At 43.8% G+C, this 20,960-nt stretch overlaps 1 protein-coding gene across 1 annotated transcript in view; it reads left to right on the top strand.

Annotated features, from left to right (window-relative positions):
* Positions 1-20,960, top strand: part of adarb2 (adenosine deaminase RNA specific B2 (inactive)) — a 223,360-nt gene that overhangs the window by 167,630 nt on the left and 34,770 nt on the right. The window contains exon 4 of the mRNA XM_077244108.1: positions 17,300-17,414. Coding sequence (XP_077100223.1) covers positions 17,300-17,414 — 115 coding nt within the window. The remainder of the gene's footprint in view (positions 1-17,299; positions 17,415-20,960) is intronic.

Here is a 20,960-nt window from a genome sequence, read left to right as displayed (position 1 = left end):
TTTCGCAACAGCTGTAATTGTTGAAATTGTCTCAAATTGTTTCAAACGTCATATTTCTACTCTCTAAACCTTGTAATTTCAGGCAGGGTTTGCTGGTTACCAGGTTTGGCAGCAGATATGGAGGGTCTGTTCAAAGGAAACAGGCTGGGTTTGAAGTGATGTCTGGGATGGTGCGCGGTGCTCTGGTATCTTCAAGAGAAGCAGAAGTGATAGAGTGTGATGTTTATGGTTGATGGTCAGAATATTCTCCCTCAAACATGACAGCAAATGCGACTTCACAGGGCGTTTGAACGCGTCTCATCTCTGGTTGCACATGGAAGGTGCTTGTCGTGGCAATATATTTGAAGTTGTGCGTGCTAGCTTTCCCTTTGATAGGTTGATTTGTTCGGATGCTATTCTGTTTAACGCCTCATCCTAATGCTTCAGTGTTGGGCATTAGGTAATTTTTCTTTCCACATTAAAAACAAATTGCTGTATGAAGCGACAAAATCGCAAGCAATAAAAATATATTTTAAATATATTATAAAAAATAGTTTTCTGCAATTTTGGGGGGGACATATTGTCAACTGTCCAACAATTAACTAGTCAGTTAGTGAGGTCTAATGGTCAGTTTTTTTTTTCTTTTCTTAAAGGGATAGTTCACCCAAAAATGAAAATTCTGTCAGTATTTACTCTCCCTCATGTTGTTCAACCCCGTAAGACCTTCGTTCATCTTCGGAACACAAATTAAGATATTTTTGATTAAATCTGAGAGCTGGATCACTCCTCCATAGGCTTCTAAGGGATTGAAACTTGCCAGCCCCGAAAAGTTATTAAAGACATCGTTAAAATAGTCCAAGTGACTACTGTGGCTCAATCCTAAGTTTATCAAGCGACGAGAATACTTTTTGTGCGCAAAAAAAACAAAAATAACGACTTTATTTCAACTATTAATTTCCTTCTCTGTGGGCCTCTAGTCAGTTGACGTAGTGTGATTGCATAGTGTTTCTGTGTTGTACGTCACACGTTGGCTCACTATTGGCCGACGCTGGTCATGTGTGTGATGCGTGTGACGTACAACAAAGAAACACTGACTAGAGGCCCACAGAGAAGGAAATGAATAGTTGAAATAAAGTCGTTATTTTTGTTTTTTTGCGCACAAAAAGTATTCTCGTGCTGGCGGGGAAAGAGTTAATAATGTTAATATTAAATTGAATTATCATAATTATTATCTAGTTATAAATATATTTCAATTGAATTCTTATCGTTAGGGTTACTAAAGGTTTAGCTGGTGGTCCAGTTAGCCCCTGCTGGCAGATGCTGCAACATGACAAACAAACAAAAAAACATGAGTAAAGATGGGAGATTTCATATTGCATTCTTCCGGGGAGTTCTGTGCCAGCTAAGCAACTGTTAATGTGATTTATACTAATGCTAATGTATAGCTTTCTCCAGATATTATAGATCTCTCTTTGGTCGCAATCCTGTTTTGTGTATGTCATTTGTTTGCAGAGTTAGCTGCATTAGCCGGGAGCATTTGTGCCGTTTTGGGAGTAATGATGATAGTGTTTTCCGTGGCCTTTCCGTTAGCAGGGCTCTTCACAATCAGGAGTGGATTAATGAGCAACGCGTGAAAAGCCCTTACGGTCAGACGAGAGGCGCTCGTTAAGAGAACATCACACTCTTCCCTTTTCTCCGTCAATCTTTCCTCTTCATTTTCCCGTACCTCCTCTGTGTCTCAATCTTCCCCACTAACTCCCTCCCGCTCACGAATTCATTCTGAGGGCCAGGTCGTGTTATGCTTTTGAAGGAGCCTCTTCCCTGTCCTCTTTATTTGATGCATTATGTATAAAGGCCCTGATGTGTGTTTTACACCCTCTCTGGCATTATTAAGCCATTTTGCCTCTTATCTGTGCTTTTCTATCTTGACACGAGGGTTAATCAGGTGGGATTGATGCTGAGCCTTTAAAACAAGCTGGGGCCTCATTTTTCCCCCCACATTTTCCACACTGGAAAGCAGGCTATACACACTGTTGTGTACTTCCTAATGTCTGAAGCAGAGAGGACACATAGATTTTAAGAGTACAGGCACAGGATCAGTGTATTGCACCATGGCACCTCTTGGCACACAGATAATACCAGGTTGAGTGCACATGGAGAGAGAATTAAACCCATGCAGGGCAAAACCAACATGGTGCCATGATAGTCTGTGGCACAGATTGAACTGATCCCAAAATCTGCTTTCATATCTGTTTGCCAGGTCTCTATGATCAGATGCCCTCACTAGAGCAGGACAATTATTGTGCTTCAAACCCTGCAACCTAGCTGCGCACATGAATTCACACACACGCATGCACACACACTTCCGAACAACATCTGTTTTATACGGCTGCAGAAGTGCATGATGAGTCCATCTGTAGTGTGATTACGATCCTCACTGCAGGTTTGTTAGTGCGCATCTGCGTTATGGCCTGGAAAATAACTTTTTTCAGCTTGTTTGGTTGTACGCGTTTATTTGGTAGCTGAATCATTTATCATGCTAAAACTCTTTTCATTTCTGATTGCTTGGTCCAAACCGAAGTTCACTTCCACCCCCTTTTCCTTTGGGGGTAAACTGAGGTTTGCTGGTTCTCCAACCAACTTAATTGAACGCAGGACTTAAGTTCACAGAAAAAGCACTAGGGTGTAAGGGCTGTAAAAAAATAGATATAGTTCAACATAAAGGAATGAACCCAGGGATCTTGAAAAGTTTGAGTTGAACTACTTTTAGTTTGATTCAACATTTTATAGGGGTGTTATGATACACTCATGTCACGATTTGATACATATCACGATACTGAACTCACGATGCGATATTATTTCGATACTCAAAGACAAATGTGACCCTGGATATATTTTTGGCAATAGCCAACAATACATTGTATGGGTCAAAATTATCGATTTTTCTTTTATGCCGAAAATCATTAGGATATTAAGTAAAGATCATGTTCCATGAAGATATTTTGTACATTTCCTACCGTAAATATATAAAACATTTATTTTTGTGAGTGAATGCAGCACAATCGCAAACATAAATTGACAACTTTATAGGCGATTTTCTAGTTTCGATAGTTTCGATTTTTTTGCACTCTAAGATTCCAGATTTTCAAATAGTTGTATCTCAGCCAAATATTGTCCTATCCTAACAAACCATAAATCAATGGAAAGCATATATATTAAGCTTTCACAAAAATGCCCCCTTGTGACTGGTTTTGTGGTAAGGGGTCACAAATGGTAAAAGGTTATAATTAAACGTATGGTATTACATTGTGGGTGTAAATGGACTTAGTGCTGGAATGGTAAATGGACTGCATTTATATAGCGCTTTCACAGACCTAATGGCCACCAAACGCTTTACATATTTGCCTCACATTCACGCATTCACTCACTCATTCATACACCGACGGCAGTGTAAGCCATGAAAGGTGCCATCCAGCTCGTCGGGAGCAGCTGGGGTTAGGTGTCTTGCTCACGGACACCTCGACACTTGGTCAGGTGGAACCGGAGATAGACCCCACCAACCTTTCGGTTTGTAGACAACCTACATGAACCACTGAGCCACTGCCGCCCAATGCACAGGACAATATAAATAAAAATATTCATGAATCTGAAGTTGAAAACAGAATTATTTTAGACTAATATGCTTGCACTCCTTCACTGACTAGATATATTTAAAATAACCCTCTGGGGACGGATTGGGCAGTACCGCCAAAAATGACATCCTTTTACAAATGTGTAATTATCTTAAAAACTATTAATGATTGAGAGTAGCGGTCTTTTTTGCCGTCTTCCTCAGATTCCGCTGTAAACAGTGAATACAAACTTACCCGGCTTGTATACACACTTCCTTGTTGCGCAATACCACTTCGTCAAAGGCCAATGAAATCGATGTTGTTTGGCAGATTCACGAGCAACAACCAATGGAAAAATTGCCGATGGAGGAATATTTTTCTTACCCAATCAGAGGAAGGTTACCATGACGTATTCTAGCAAATCGGAGGACTCTGTAGCCTTGCAAGGGGTGGTACTATATACTATTACTGAAACAGCGTTGAGTGGCAGAGACGACAGAAAGCGAACGGACGCATCGAGTATAAACAAGGCTTTACGGAGCGAGAGCGCACAGAGATATGAGAGAGAGACAGAACAATTATAATATATATATACACATACAATTATAGCATTGTTTATTGTTTTAGCACTTTTATGATGGAAGCAGTAAACGATTTACGGTGGAACAAGCTCTGGAACAATTACTGGAGAGTGACGAGGAGAAAGCATTGCTTGGAAAATTCTAAGCATTCCTAAGAAAAACGCCTGGGACTATTTGTAAATAAAGTACAATTTTTCATTGTTCTTTACACATTTGATTTAACAATTACACATGTCTGTCAAGCAAAGGCTTTGACAAATATATTTTTTGTTCAAAAACTGTTCACTATTGTTGCGTGATGTGTGATTTTCAGAAAAATAAATGCCAAAAATCTAATATCCGTTTTTGAAATTCTCTAGTTTATGGTACATTTTCACTCATACTTCCTTTATAAACATATTACATGCGTGCTTATGTTATCTTAGGGTCTTCTGAATCCATAGATACCAAACACATAGTGTTCCATCTCCATTACATATAGTTTATAAGCCCAAATGTAAAAATAGAGAAAACGGACCAAAAAGAGCTTAGTCCCCAGAGGGTTAATGTATAGGCCACTTTTCATTTGTAACATTAGACATTTGGCATTATCTGGACCCACAAATATTCATCCATTGCATTATTATACATTATATTCAACATTATATATAGTATTTTATTGTAGTACTGACACTAAAACTGTCAATTATTTTCACACACAGTAATTTTCATTTTGGGTTGACTATACACAACACATATTGTCCCTATATCCATGATACATATTGTTAAATTTTTGTATTGGGATATATTGTGACACTAGTTTAAAAATGCAGTGCTCATAGTGCAAGACACTGAACAAAAAAAATAAAACAGCGACTTGAAGCATCGTGGTCAAAGACGTATGTCTGACTTTGACGTTGATGTGTTGATTTGTCGCTCTCTTTTTTTGAGCCTAATAGACCTCAAGTCTCAAAGTAGTTAGCTTACATTTTACATTTCATTTTCGAAGTAAGCTAAAAAATCAGGCCATTGCTTTATCAGGTCGACTCATTCCACCATAACCCCTTTCCTGATAGTGGAGGTCATTTGTTCCAAGCCACAAATTTGTCATGATCCCTGTAGGCAATAGGGTCAGGTGCATTGTCCATCCCTTTGGGTTAAGTGACCCAACTCTCTTTCGTGTCGTTGAAGGACCCAAATCAAAGCTCTCTGGTCCTGCTATTTTTTGTAGGGGCGTAGGGAGTCTTTCAACTGATAGATGAGAAGGCATTGTTTTTCAACAGCACTGGTGGCCCAGCCAGGCTGATCTGACTGACAGCTCCCCGCTGATAGAGCAGAAAGCGTGGCCGGCTGAAAATCTGTCTTGCAGGCTGCAGGGCCATCTGGACCTTCTGCACGCTAAAAGGTTGGACACGGTTTGAGGCGACATCACAAAGCTGTACACAGTTCACTTTGGGAGGGCGGGGGCTTCGTCAGCACTTTTCCCACTTCTCCTTTTTGTTCGCGTGGCAAGAAAGGAAAACAAACTGTAAAACAATGCAATCAGAAATGAAAGTGTGGGCTCCTTGTAAAGTCAAGGCGAGAAATGGAACCCGAGAGTTTAATAGCATGGGTAACAGAGAACAAACAGGAGTGAAATGTGTGGCACTGTGGGTATCTGCCACTTTGAGATTTTCCAAAGCTCCTGAGGCAGGCTTCCAACGGATATTGATTTTCAAAGAACCCACCCTGGGCAGCAGGGCGGAGGATGATATAACCATGGAAAGACACTATTAAACTTGGTGAATGAATTGTTAAATACCTCTATAAAGAAATAGAAGACATGGCCCCATTTCTTTGCAGGCACAGCTGTTCTGTTGGGACCTGATAAGCCGTATAGGGGGGTTCTGGAGAGATGGCCCTCACGCACACCATCATATTGGATTCTCTCAAGCTGGAGATTGTAAAGCACAGAGTCATCTCGTCCTGCTAGGAAATATATGATTCTCACGTCATGCAATGGAAGCCGTTAATTGTGGGAGTGTTAACCAGAGTTTGAAGGATGTTGAGATTTATTGGCATGGTGTGTACAATAAAAACATAATGATATAAAGGGCTAATTTCATAATTATGTCAAATTGCTTCATTTTTCAATAACTGTTGGTATTGTCTTTTTATAGCTCGTATAATTGTATGTAACTTATGCTTATGTATTGGTCCTCACTGAATCTGCATTTTATGAAATGCATTAAAGGGTTAGTTCATCCAAAAAAGAAAATTATCCCATCATTTACTCACCCTCAAGCCATCCTAGGTGTATATGACTTTCTTCATTCAGCCAAACACAGTCGGAGTTATATTAAATAATACCCTGGCTCTTCTAAGTTTTATAATGGGAGTGAATGAGATTTTGAAGCCCAAAAAAGTGCATCCATCTATGTCTCCAGTTGGTTAAAAAAGGCCTTTTGAAGTGATGCGTTTTTTGTACAAAAAATAAAATAATAATATGTATAATTTTATAAACTAAAATCACAGTGACATCTGACCTGACACATGACGCATTGACGAACGCGGAAGCGGAGAGGATAGAGCAAAATAAAACACCGGTCACAAATTAGAAGTCTAGAACGAGAATTGTTAAAGAGAAATGTGGGAGGAGCTTGAGTTTTTTGCCCAGCCCTATTAGTTTGAACTAGGCGTCTAACAGAGGCGTCTACTCTCAGCTAAGCTTACGCTAGTCCTAGATCCTACGTCATACGCTGGAACTCGTGAACGTAACGTTAACGGACGGACATTAGCAGAAGCTACAGTTTATAAAGTTATAGTTATGGATATTTTTCTTACAAAAACGCATCGCTTCACTTTAGAAGTCCTTTTTTAACCCCCTGGAGCCTTATGGATTACTTTTATGGAGGATGGATGGATGCATGGATGGATGGATGGATGGATGGATGGATGGATGGATGGATGCATGGATGGATGGATGGATGGTTGATGGATGGTTGGATTGATGGATGCATGGGTGGATGGATGGATTTATGGATGGGTGAATGGATGGATTGATGGATGGGTGAATGGATGGATGGATGCATGGATGGATGCATGGATGGATGCATGGATGGATGGATGGATGCATGGATGGATGCATGGATGGATGGATGGATGGATGGATGAATGCATGGACGGACGGATGGATGGATGGATGGATGGATGGATGGATGGATGGATGCATGGATGGATGGATGGATGGATGGATGGATGGATGGATGGATGGATGGATGGATGGATGGATGGATGGATGGATGGATGCATGGATGGATGGATGGATGAGATTCAAAATCTCAGTTAACATTCACTCCCGTTATAAAGCTTGGTAGAGCCAGGATATTTTTTTTAATATAACTCTGACTGTGTTTGGCTGAAAGAGAAAGCCATATAAACCTAGAATGGCTGGAGAGTAAGTAAATAATGGATTAATTTTCATTTTTGAGTAAACTAACCCTTTAAATCACCATATAATCAATACGATATTTGGGCTTTTACCTTTTGAAAAAAAGCAAAGGTCATGAAGAATTTTTAGCAAGTAAAGTCAGTCACTAAACGGTGCACACATCTTGACTCATGCTGTAGTAGAGCAAAATCCCAACCCTCCTAATTCCTGTCTGCTCACCTGAGTCTGAAAGCAGGCAGTCGAATTCTCTGGTCCCTTTCCCTGCAGAGAAAACCTTGCATTGCCAGGACCCTTTTGTCAGCAAGACGCCCCCAAGGGACAGACTTCTGGGTCAGGGATCAGTCGAGAAAATTTCCCTGTTGACATTTGTGTTCCTGGCACAATATTGACTTCTGAGGGGAGATGACGGCAGCAGTGCTACTGACATTCTACATTGGAAACACGACTTCAGAAAAGAGAGTTGTAATGAAACCTGATCAAATGTTGTGCCATTGATGTGTTATTTGAAATATAACCTTGCTAATTATTACTATACCTTTACCTAAGCCCATGTATCTGCCGATTTTCAACCGATTTGAAGTTATATGTTTTGTTTTAACATCTGCTTCAAAACTGATTTGTGACGTTTAGGCAAAAATATACTTGATAGGTGTGAAATTATTGGCAGTTGATGTTAAGGGACCTTGATATTCTATAATTATTTTATTATTATTTTGCAAAATACTGTACAAGAGCAGAGAAACCTCATAGGTTGAGTGATAATGCAATTATCAAATTTCCACCAAAGAGGTGGAAGACCATGGTAAAGCTAAATATAGCAGTAATGCAGTGTCATATTGTGATGCATTTTATTATTTTGTTTATTCTTCCTAGACGACAGAAAGAACATCCGCCCATCACAAGATGCTGTTTTTGTCTTGTCACATGATCCACACCTTGCAAACTGAAAGGAGTTGGATTGCAATTTTTCTCTGATTTGACAGAGCCGTCTTATTCTTTGCCTGATTAACATTCAACACAAATTCTCTAGCTATGTGCCAGAAACTAAATCACAAATTTTCTGCTTTTGATTTTTCCTTCCTTTTTCATGGACACTTTCAAGGTATTAGAGTCCCTTTTGAGTGCTCTAAATAGTTTATTTCTGCCTTTGATAACTAATTTCAGTCCATTACCTGCAAGAGATTTCCCTTTTTTCTCCTTCAGATTTGTGAATACAGATTTATGCAAAAGACTTAATTATTGTGGCATATCTTCAAAAGGGATCAAAGGATTTGATTGCCATTAATGGTTCAAGATGAGACAAGTATGTGAAATTTAAGATGTGCTGTTGGCATGTAGCAAACAAAAGACAGAAGCCACTTAATTCCCATGAAATCGCCAATGCTTAGAGTTGTTTTCTCTTTGTCATTAAAGTAGTATTAAACTTTGTCCCATTACCACAGACGCCATCGATAAGAAACTACTCCTAAAAACTACATAGTAACACCCTGGTAACCATTCAGTTGATGCTAGTATAATGACAGCAAGATTTGCAGAAAATGTAAAAATGTAGCTGTTTTTCCTGTCGTCCCTAATTCCTTCTCACGAGAGGTGAATGTTGGGTCATGAAGGCACATCTATGGTATATAAACACCATCACTGAACTCGGGCGTCAGTCCAACGATAGCTCACGCCTCTGTCTTTTAAGTGTGGAAATGTTTGGCATCCCTCTTAATCCTTTTAATGTCACCAATAAAAGATGTTTTATTAAGGTGACATTGGGATTAGTGTTTAATTACCACTGAGAGGCATTTAAATATGTCTGCTGGCTTGGCAAGCTTAAGCTAAAAGAGCACTTTACTGTGTGTTACTGCTAGCTATCGAACCAGATTAATGATGACACCATCATTTTGTTCATATGATTAGGTGATACAGTATGGCACATTTCCAGAGAGTTTTGTTGCTGCATGCAACTGAAATACATTGGTATTGGTTTTCTTACAGTTGTCACTGAACATTACACTGAGATAGAAATATTTGAACATAAAAACATTACACATATCAGCTTTAATCATTCAATTCCCCAAATGGAGTATGAAAATTAATATAAAACCAATTAAAATTAAATACGGAAGAAGCAACTTTTGATCAGTTCTGGTGTTGGTATTACTGTGTTTTGCATTTGTAGGGCAATATATGCTGTTTTTCAGTGTGATCTTATTAGTATTCATTAGTTCCCTTTCGTTGTCACTCCGAGTTACGTCGGATGACGACGAATGGGGTTTCGCTTAGAACACCTATCGACTTCGAGTATTACAAAACGAGCCAATGGCAAAGAAATGCCATGGGTCTGCGGAATTTGCATAGCGTATCTCCGCCTTACCTCGTGGGTATAAAAGGAGGACGCCGGCAACAGGCAGATATGTTTTCGCTTCGGAGCCAAGAGTATTCCTTCACTCCACAGTCATCTCTGACTTCGCTCTACGAGACGAGCTTCTTTCTCCGGTGTTGGTGTGACGGCGATCTGCAGCGAGCTCACAGTGCCTGCTGATCTGTGCAGTGATGTGCCAGTGTGTCTCCCTGTGTGCTTCAACATCGCAGAATTTTTTTTCTCCTCTCATAAAAGAGCTCGCACGCGGCACGTCTTTTTAAAGACGGCTCGCCCGTGCATTTCTGGTTGCAGCGGACTGGTATCGGAGTCTGATGGGCACGAGCGCTGTCTAGTGTGTTTGGGCTTTGATCATGCCTGAACAGCGCTCGTGGGTGACTCATATTCTCGCTGGGAACGTGATCATCACGTCATATATAGGTCGAGACTCGGTGAACTCGCAAGAGTGAGAGTCCCCTCATCCACCACCCGATCTTCGGCTGGTGGCCAGGGTGACCTGAGGGTTATGGTCTGGATCAAGGCGCCGCTATGTGTCCACGACCCCAGCCCCCCTCTTCAATGACGGTGCCCGCTAGTGAAACTGCTGATTCCCGCGAGTCTACCCTCTGGTGGCCCGCGTGTTTCAGTTGAAGCTACAGAGGAAGATGCCATGTCTGTTGCAGCATCACTAGGTGGGTTTGAGTCTTCTGGAAGTGAGGGCTCGTCACAGCTGCCACCTTCCGGTGTGCCTGAGTCTGATCCGGAGATGAAGACCATGCTTTCCTGGGACGATGGGTTTTGGGTAAGGCCGCCGACCCTCGTCCACGGCAAACCCCAATACCTCTCTTCCCGGACGTGCATGATGAGATCTCGAAGTCCAAGAAGACCCCCTTGTCTTCTCGGGACCGCTCGCTGATCTCATCCGCCTTTCTTCCCCTCGATGGGGCCGCTGCTCATGGGTAAACTGGGGTCCCCCCGGCTGAACGCTCTGTTGCGATGCTATGTGTCCTCAGAGTGCTTCTTCTCGGCGCAATCCTAAGCACCCGCCCGTGGCCTGTAGTTTTTCGTCTACGCTTGTGGCGAGATCCTATAGCGCCACGGGACTGGCAGCCGCCTCACTGCATGCCATGGTCATTCTGCTGGTCCACCTGACCCAGATGCTCATGGACCTACACGAGGGCGGGACTGACCCAGGGCTCTTCACTGAGCTGCGCGCCGCCACTGACCTTGCTCTCTGAGCGACGAAAGTGGCCGTACGCTCCCTGGGTCAGGTCCGACATTCCCATATCTGTCTGTCCGACATTCCCATATCCCAGGTCGGCCTCTTCGGCGGTGCGGTTGAGGGCTTGCCCAACAGCACTCAGCCGCCCATGAGCAGACTGACGTTGATTCTGTCCCGACGGCCCCGCCTTCCGCTCAGATCCCTCGGTCTGCCCACCGCCGAAGGCGCCCTCCCGCGGCTCCCACCCTGCCCGTTCACGGGCCAGCTCTGGGGGCCGCGGGCGGACGCCACAGCCCTCTCCAGCCCCGCCCCCGCTACACGCCGGGTTAAGCGGCGCTCTTGAGACGGGCTCCTCAGAAGTGGGACTCAGTTCTTTCCAGGAGTTGGTAGCAGGACCACTCCTTTCCCCGGGGAAGAATCCTTATTCTCCAAAGAGCTGACTCTCCCGTCTCTGAGCACAGAGAGTTCTCGGACGTCACAGAGCGCCGCCCACAAGCCGTGCTCTCCTCGTCCCCCTCTGTCCCAGAGGTGGTTGACACGGCGTGCCGTCCACGGACCGCTTCGCTCCTGTCCCCCTCTGTCGCCAGACCCCTGGCAGAGCAGGCCCCCGCGGGACGACCAGCCTGGTCCTCCCCTGGCCCCCTCTGCCAGGGCGCGGTTGCTAACTGTGCCCCCAAATCGGGCCGCTATGCCGTCCACGTCTGGGCCAGTTACTGGCTCGGCTATGCGATTCAGTTCGCACGGTCTCCTCCCCGCTTGGGGAGTCCGCTCCACTTTTGTCGGTGGCTATGCCCCCATCATGAGAGCAGAGATTGCCACCCTGCTGGCGAAGGGTGCAATCGAGACTGTCCCTCCAGCCGAGATGAGGTCCGGCTTCTACAGCCCCTACTTCATTGTCCCCAAGAAAACCGGTGGGTTACGGCCTATCCTGGACTTGCGCGTGCTGAACCGCTCCCTTCACAAGATGCCGTTCAAGATGCTCAAACGCATTTTCGAATGCATACGGCCCAAGGATTGGTTTGCAGCGATCGACCTGAAGGACACCTACTTTCATGTCTCCATTCTCCTTGACACAGACCGTTCCTTCGGTTTTCTTTCGAGGGGCAGGCATCCAGTACGCGGTTTTCCCTTTCGGGCTAGCCCTGTCTCCTCGCATCTTCAGGAAGGTCGTCGAGGCTGCCCTTGTTCCCCTTCGGGAACACGGGGTTCGCATCCTGAGTTATATCGACGACTGGCTGATCATAGCTCACTCTCGAGTTCAGGTTTGCGAACACAGGGACCTAGTGCTTCGGCACCTAGCTCGTCTGGGCCTTCGGGTCAACTGGGAGAAGAGCAAACTTTGCCCCGTGCACAGGATCTCTTTTCTCGGTATGGATATCGACTCGGTCGCCATGTCCGCGCAGCTTACGAGCGAGCGCGCGCAGTCACTGCTGACTTGCCTGAGACAGTTCGAGGGCAAGAGTGCGGTTCCACTGAAACTTTTTCAGAGGCTCCTGGGGTTTATGGCTTCTGCAGCCGCGGCAACGCCGCTCGGATTGCTTCATATGAGACCGCTTCAGCTTTGACTTCGCGACCGAGTCCCGAGGTGGGCATGGCAACGGCACCCTCCGAGTAACAGTTACTCCGACCTGCCGTCAGACCTTCACCCCGTGGTCGAACCTCAGTTTTCTACGGGCCGGAGTGCCCCTGGAACGAGCTTCGCGGCATGTTGTTGTAACGACAGATGCCTCCTCCACGGGGTGGGGTGCCATGTGCAATGGGCGTGCTGCCGCGGGCTCCTGGACAGGACCCCGTCGCCTCTGGCATGTCAATTGCCTCGAGTTGCTGGCCGTACGTCTTGCTTTGCGCCGCTTCCGGGCCGTGCTCAAGAATCAATACGTACTAGTCCGCTCAGACAATACCGCCACTGTAGCGTACATCAACCATCAAGGTGGTCTACGCTCCCGCCGTATGTCGCAACTCGCTCACCACCTCCTCATATGGAGTCAGAAGCATCTGAGGTCGCTTCATGCCATTTATATCCCCGGAGCCCTGAACTGTGCAGTCGACGAGCTCTCACGGCTTCAGCCACTCCCTGGAGAATGGCGACTCCATCCCCAGTCGGTCCAGCTGATTTGGGACCAGTTCGGGGACGCACAGATAGATCTGTTGGCCTCCCACGACTCGACCCATTGCGCCCAGTTTTATTCCCTGACCGAGGGCACGCTCGGCACGGATGCTCTGGTGCACAGCTGGCCGCAGGGCCGCAAGTATGCGTTTCCCCCAGTGAGCCTTCTTGCGCAGACCTTGCGCAAGGTCAGGGAGGACGAGGAGCAGGTCATTCTGGTCGCTCCGTACTGGCCCGCCCGGACCTGCTTCTCCGAACTAGTACTCCTCGCGACAGCACCTCCCTGGCCGATCCCTCTGAGGAAGCACCCTATGGCACCCTCATCCCGATCTCTGGAACCTCCACGTGTGGAACCTCCACATGGGACGAGGCAGGTTTGAGTACCCTTCCACCAGCGTTGGTGGCTACCATCACTTCCGCTAGGGCGTCGTCCACGTGACACGTCTATGCGTTGAAGTGGAACCTCTTCGTCAGCTGGTGCTCTTCTCACCGAGAAGATCCCCGGAGATGCTCGATCAGCGTTGTGCTTTCCTTCCTTCAACAGGGGCTGGAGCGAAGGCTGTCTCCCTCCACCCTGAAGGTCTACGTTGCCGCTATTGCCGCACACCATGACCTCATCGAAGGTAAGTCGGTGGGGAAGCATGACCTGGTTATCAGGTTCCTGAGAGGAGCGAGGAGACTAAATCCGCCTCGCCCTCCTCTCGTTCCCTCTTGGGACCTCTCAGTGGTTCTAACTGCCCTGAAGAGTGCTCCATTTGAGCCCCTGCAATCAGTCGAGCTTAAATTCCTGTCTATGAAGACAGCGCTCCTGGTTGCACTGGCCTCCATCAAGAGGGTAGGGGACCTGCACACATTCTCCGTTGACGAAGCGTGCCTGGAGTTCGGGCCGGCTTACTCTCACGTGATCCTGAGACCCCGGCCTGGATATGTGCCCAAGGCTCCTACCACTCCCTTCCGGGACCAGGTGGTGAACCTACAAACGCTGCCCCCGGAGGAGGCAGACCCAGCCTTGGAACTGCTCTGTCCAGTTCGCGCACTCCGAGCCTATGTAGACAGGACGCAGTGTTTCAGGACCTCAGACCAGCTCTTTGTCTGTTATGGTGGGAAGCTGAAGGGAAAGGCTCTCTCCAAGCAAAGGTTGTCTCACTGGATAGTGGACGCCATTGCTTTGGCATACCAGCAGCAAGGTCGACCGTGCCCCCTTGGTGTGACTGCGCACTCCACCCAGGAGTGTGGCATCCTCTTGGGCTCTAGCGCATGGCGCCTCGCTAACAGACATCTGCAGAGCTGCAGGCTGGGTGACACCTAACACATTGGCCAGATTCTACAATCTCCGAGTGGAGCCAGTGTCCTCCCATGTACTCGCTTCAACCAGCTAGTACTGGACCCGCTCAGGTGTCTTCGCTTGCTCACCATTCCACTCCACGGACTGGATATGTGCGATATTCTCCTCAGGTGAGCTTCCCCGAAAGCCCTGAGTTCCTCCAGCACTCCTGACGTTGGCGCCAGTGTCTATTGCCTGTGCGTCGGCTAGGTGCCTCCCGTGTGCATGGTCCCTCCCCTGAAGCGACCCCCACATGTGTATTTCCACTGTAAGCTCGGAGCATGTGTCTTTCCCTTGGCAAGCCTCCTTGCCACCCCTGGGGTTGAAATATTCCACCTGCGGCTGGACACCCCAGTGTTTTCCATATGCATCCCTCAGGGTCATATGTGTACTTTCTAAGTCCCCCCCTCTGGGTTGGCAGTAATTGCATATTTCCCCTAAACTTTGGGATATGCTCCCCAGTGTACCTTGGTATTCCTGTGCTAAATAGGAGTCCTTCGTCCGTGCCAGTCTCACGAGAGGGATCTCAGATTTACGCAGGGCACTGGAAGACAGCTGAGAAGGTGGCGTGATTAGACTGGTAACCCCATTCGTCGTCATCCGACGTAACTCGGAGTGACAATGAAAGGGAACGTCTCGGTTACGTATGTAACCCTCGTTCCCTGAGTAGGGAACGGAGACGTTACGTCTTCCTGCCACTTTCCGCTGTACCGCGGGGATCGCCTGAGCTCAGTCTTGGCTCCTCAGCGAAGAAACATATCTGCCTGTTACCGGCGTCCTCCTTTTATACCCACGAGGTAAGGCGGAGATACGCTATGCAAATTCCGCAGACCCATGGCATTTCTTTGCCATTGGCTCGTTTTGTAATACTCGAAGTCGATAGGTGTTCTAAGCGAAACCCCATTCGTCGTCATCCGATGTAACGTCTCCGTTCCCTACTCAGGGAACGAGGGTTACATACGTAACCGAGACGTTTTCATGTAGCATACTATACTATATATATATATATATTCATTTATTTATTTATTTATATAATACCACAATGGACTGTTTCTAAAACAAAAACCACTTTACATCTATAATTTAAAATGTAAACTTATAATAAAGATTTCATAGATGGATTTTTCATAATTAAAATACAGTTGGCCATGCATTGATATGTATCAGTGAGTGTCTATTTACATATAAATACATATAAAATAGCATTTATATTTTTGTGCTTTTTTGCTAAATACAAAGTTCTGTCATGAAACTCTAGATTCCGCAGACTGACAGGTCCTTAACTAAATCTGCTTGCAATCACATCATTCTCTTTAGGGCACAGCTGATTGGTTCCTGCTGTATCGGTAGCCAATGAGCTCGCTTCTCAACCTTTTAAATACTCGATCAGCATTTGCTATAGCAGTGCAGCACTCGTTCAGAAACCCTCCACCTTCCCCAGCTCCACCTGTATAGATGTGCTACGGGTAATTAATGTATGCTAAATTGTACAGGAGCAGCACGTCTGTGTATAGACAGTAGCAAATCCCGTACTCTGCAGTAGCAGCATAGTAGATCTATTCCACCAAAACATATCAACATTGTCATCCCCATTACCATGCCAAACACTTCGAGAGTTGTCATGACAGTAATTTCATGCAGGGTCCATAAGCAGGCACATTCCTGTTGTGTTTCAATCAGTTCATCAGCGCTACATACTGTGAACATCCTCAGTAAAGAGGTGCATCTGTGTGTGTATGTACTGCATGAAAATGTGCTTGCCTCCATAAGCCACTAATTGCCACAGCAACATAATAGCATCAGTTGTGGACTTGGTATGAAATGTCTAAACGCACAGGTTCGGGAACAGCTGTACAGGGCAGGATTGGGCCGAAGCCCGTCTGTTGAATGCAAACACAGGATCCAGGTTATTTTTCAGCCTGGCGGCCTCAACCCTGAGCTCAGAGCGATGGACAGATGGTCCATTTGAGACGCCACCAAACTAATCACGCTGTTCCATTAGTGAAAGTGTCTCAGATAAACGTCTGACTATGAGCACGCCCGTGGTCTCTTCGCCTTCCAATTACTCTATTGATGGCCGATGTTTTGACACAAATTAATTGGGTCACCATGTTGGTGTGATGGGGGGAAAAAATGCTACAGGCAAAGTCATTGTGTGATCATGGAATAGCAAATCTATTCGCTGAATTTAATTGATTTGCAATTAAATATGCTTCATATATATGATTTATGGCCTGTTAAAATTTCTATTATGCAATATCCTGTCTGAATAAAGCCAAGTTATTTCTAATCAAAATGTTGTAGCAGTAACATTGCCGTATCAAATAATATGGTCAGATATTAACATTTCATTTTATTAATACTTAGCAGTACATTCAAATATTTAGACATGTCACAAAACTTTATACTTTGAAAATATGAAGGAATTTAAATTCTGTTTTTTGTGCAATTTAAATTTGTTTCAGATATGTTTTTTTTTTGTTTGTTTGTTTTTTTCAAGGAAATAATTATTTTTTCAAATGCATTCACATTTGAGTTTAGATAACCTGGAGATGATCTGGAAAATTGATGTTTGCAAATTTAAATTATTTTTGGAAGATACAACAAAATGTTTTAAGTACTGTGCAGTGCAATATGCTACATGAACACCAAAATGGCATCCATATGAATGTGTTTAAATAAGGAATCAAACTTACCAAGAACCTGTTGTGTATTGCAGGAGTTTGCTGATGCAATCTTCCACCTGGTGCGAGAGAAATACACAGAGCTGGCCGGCTGCTCCTCGCATCTGCACGCGCGTCACAAAGGCCTAGCGGGCATCGTCATGACCAGAGGTATGGCATCATTTCAATCGGTCTGTGAATTATTTAAGAAGTTCAATAAAGGGAGAGAAAGCACCTTTAAGTCTCTGTGTATCCTCTGAGTGTGGAGCTTTGTATGAAATATTTAGTACGTTATCACCTGCGAAACATCAACAGACAAAGATGCACATATATCAGAAAAAGTATTCAAAGAGAAGTCAAAGAATAGACTAAACGATTTACTGGCAATGAAGGTCTTGGGTTGTTGTTGTTGCTTTTTAGAACAATATTAAAGGTGATGTATGTATGTTTTTCCAAAGTTATAATAAGTACCCTTATCCCAGATTTATATTCTGCGTCAACTATAAGTCATTCATGAAAGGTACAAGCACTGTGGCACCATCAAAACACTGTTATTAGTTTAAGCATCCAATCAGCTTGACTATAGCAACAGCTCAACCAATGACATGGGTTCAGTGTATGCAGTCTGACCAATAGCAGACTGGGGGAAAGTGTTTGAGAAACCTGTTTATAAACAGCCCTTTTTTTTGCACTTTTATATAGCTTTCCCTTTAGATTTTAACTTTTGAATTTTACATTCTCTGAAGAAAATGTTTGGTCGCATGTGCAAAGCTACAACACTAGACGTGGTTATTGGTGTGCTGCAATGTGGTTGTTGAAAAGGCATTTTTAGGTTGTTGCTAGTGTGTTGTATGTGTAGGTGTAGTGTTTGCTTTTTCCACCGGATAAAAATCACAAAGATTCAGTCCATATAACTAATGATGTGGGACAAGTTACCAATGTTTAATATATAGTAGGGGTGGGGAGAATAACTGCTATTAATGCTTGCTGTTTAACGTGTTTAACACACTACACAAAAGCTAAATGCAACATTATTTTTATAATGTTTTTTGTGAATATTGTTTAAGTTCACTTGAATTAAAAGTTCTGTAATTGGTAATAAATGATAAATAAAAACAATATAATAATTAACAGTGTATGCCTGGCTTTAGTACGGTAATATTGAATTGCTATAATTACTAATTTTACCTTATTTTTAGAGGCATCAGTGTCAATATTATATCAGTGATACTGGCCTTCATTCAAAGTGCTTAGTGAAAAAGATGCCATTAAACATATCAAATATTTAAAACACTGTTTTTATGTTGTTTCCACTTTCATTTGGATAATCTGTGTGAAAATGTATTTATGATTACTAGTGGTAATGTTTTGCCATTAATCACGATCAGGGCTTGACATTAACCTTTTTGCTCACCAGCCACTGTGGCTAGTGGTTTTCCAAAGTTACTAGCCACTCAGCATTTTCACTGGCCACAATTTGGACATCGATACCATGGGGGAAAACTGCCATATAGATATTTTTTGATATTATCTCATTATTTGGCAGCAGGAATATTTGGCTGCTGTCACTTTAAGACCTGACACATGGACCCATTATACTGTTACACATGCGTTTTCTTTCTCAACTGTTTACGTTCATTTAAAACATAACTTGTTTACGTGAATACTTGCCAAGACTGGCATTTTGACATTATGTTGTGTGTATTTGACTGTTTAAGCACAATAAGCAGTGAAAAAGAACTCAATTTAGTGCTTTATGTGCCACTCTTTGGGTGTGAGCACAAAATCTGCAGGACTGAGTAAAATTATGTGCAATACGCACAATCCTACGCTGAAAATCAAGCCCTGTAACACCAACAATCATCCAGAGCAAATGAAACGAGTGAGTGAGTGGAGGCGGGTTTGTGTGTCACTCGCTGTTGGAGAGATGAGAGAGAGAGAAAGAGCAGCTGGTATTGCGTATCTTTTCCGCGGAAAATGAGTGTCGGAAAGCGTTGTATATATTTGTATCGAAAAATCTAAATTTTTGACAACACTGCATTGCACTTAGTTTATTATTTCAGATAACTTTTTAAAAGAGTACAATTGAAAAATGTATATATTATATATAAAATTCAACTCTCCAAAGTGGCTAGTAGGAGTGACTGCGTTACACGCCACTGCTGAAATACACACTCTTTTGGTGGTTGTTAATGTCAAACCATGAACACGATTAATTGCAGAAACCGGAGCGATTTAATATTTAGGGTTAGTGGTTTAAATCACTAACCCCAAGTATAAACAATGGTGATACTTGCTTTTTATCCCATTTTGGTATTTAATGGTCTATTGTTGCTAGTATATACTGTACAGTATATATCCCATGATGAGTTAAAACAGCTTAGTTGACTAGCAGTGAAAGGTTGGCACGATGTTTCAATGTGTTTGTGTAAGACACAGCTGGAGGCTTTCAGGAGTCATTGCAGGATCAGTATCAAGTTTTTCTTTTGAAGACCACAGCTCATCAATTTAGACTTCAGTAAGATCTGACCTAATCCCTGTCCTCGCTGCTCTGTCTGTCTCTTTCTTTCTCTCCTTCTCTCAGCTCTGTCTGCCTCACAGTAATTGCAGAGCATGTTTATTAAGACTGTTATCTTCAAAGATCCAGACGTCGGTGCCCAAGAATTTGTGGCAGGCGAGCAGACACACAAACTTGACAGAAACACTAGGGGTTCTGTTCACTGCTCTTTGAGCATCTATTGAATCTTTTAGACTGGCACACGCACCGTTGGAATATTAATGCGGGTCCAACTTTGAACCGCGGGACTTTCGCAGAGGGATTCATAACCTGAGCGAGAGTGCTTCTCACAAGACTCTTATTGGATTATTTCATCTGATAACGTAAAAGAAACAGACACCGCTTGAATCAGATGGTGCGTAATCGTATTTCAGCCAGGCACAGTGCGGATGCTGGGAGACTGGGTTTTGAACATCAGATGCACAGTTAGGCTGGTAAAGGGAACCAAACATGTCTGTTTCCACATTTGGAGAACAGATGATTGTGTTTAGAGCAATTCAGAAGTGGAAAGACTGATTTCTATGTTGGAAAAATACATATTAAATTCAACCAAGGGTCTGAAAAGTTTTCTTGTTATGTGGCATCACGACAAAATGGCATTTTATTCCCCATTCAGCATTCGCCAGTTTCACAAACCACAGTCATTTTTCTAGATATTCATGTAAATGCAATGTCGAATGTGTAGTTATGCTAGCCTTGATGTTAATTGATCATTTTAAACTTCATAATTCAGAGGAAACATGGTGGAATAATATGGAAATGCAGTCAACAAATGTGGAACTGCTATAGAAAATTAACACAGTTAACAATATTTGTCAGCAAGTAAGATTCAATATTTTAACAGTGATAATACAGTTTATTTAGTCTGTTTTTGTAGATAAAGCTCATTCTCTAATCATATAATTTTATATAAGCGTGCCCTATTTGCTCAATGGTTTCCGGTGGGAATTATCTCTGGAACACAATTTGTTAAATGGTGATGATGTGCACCATTTTGACCTCATTTAATATTCAAACATTTTAACACGCAAGACCAACTTGTAAAAGATCGATTCACGAGCCTCTTTATTCCTAATGGCATGTAAATGACTTGGTAGATGATGACCTCGGCCATTTGCTTTACCCCTGAAGAAAATACGTTTAATGCAAATTCATAAATT

Source organism: Siphateles boraxobius, unplaced genomic scaffold (genome assembly GCF_051911475.1).
Source record: "Siphateles boraxobius isolate OS27281-9 unplaced genomic scaffold, OSU_SipBor_1 26, whole genome shotgun sequence".
In the NCBI taxonomy this organism is placed as follows: Eukaryota; Metazoa; Chordata; class Actinopteri; order Cypriniformes; family Leuciscidae; genus Siphateles; species Siphateles boraxobius.
Note: the sequence above shows the minus strand (reverse complement) of the source record. Positions and strands in the feature narration are given on the sequence as shown.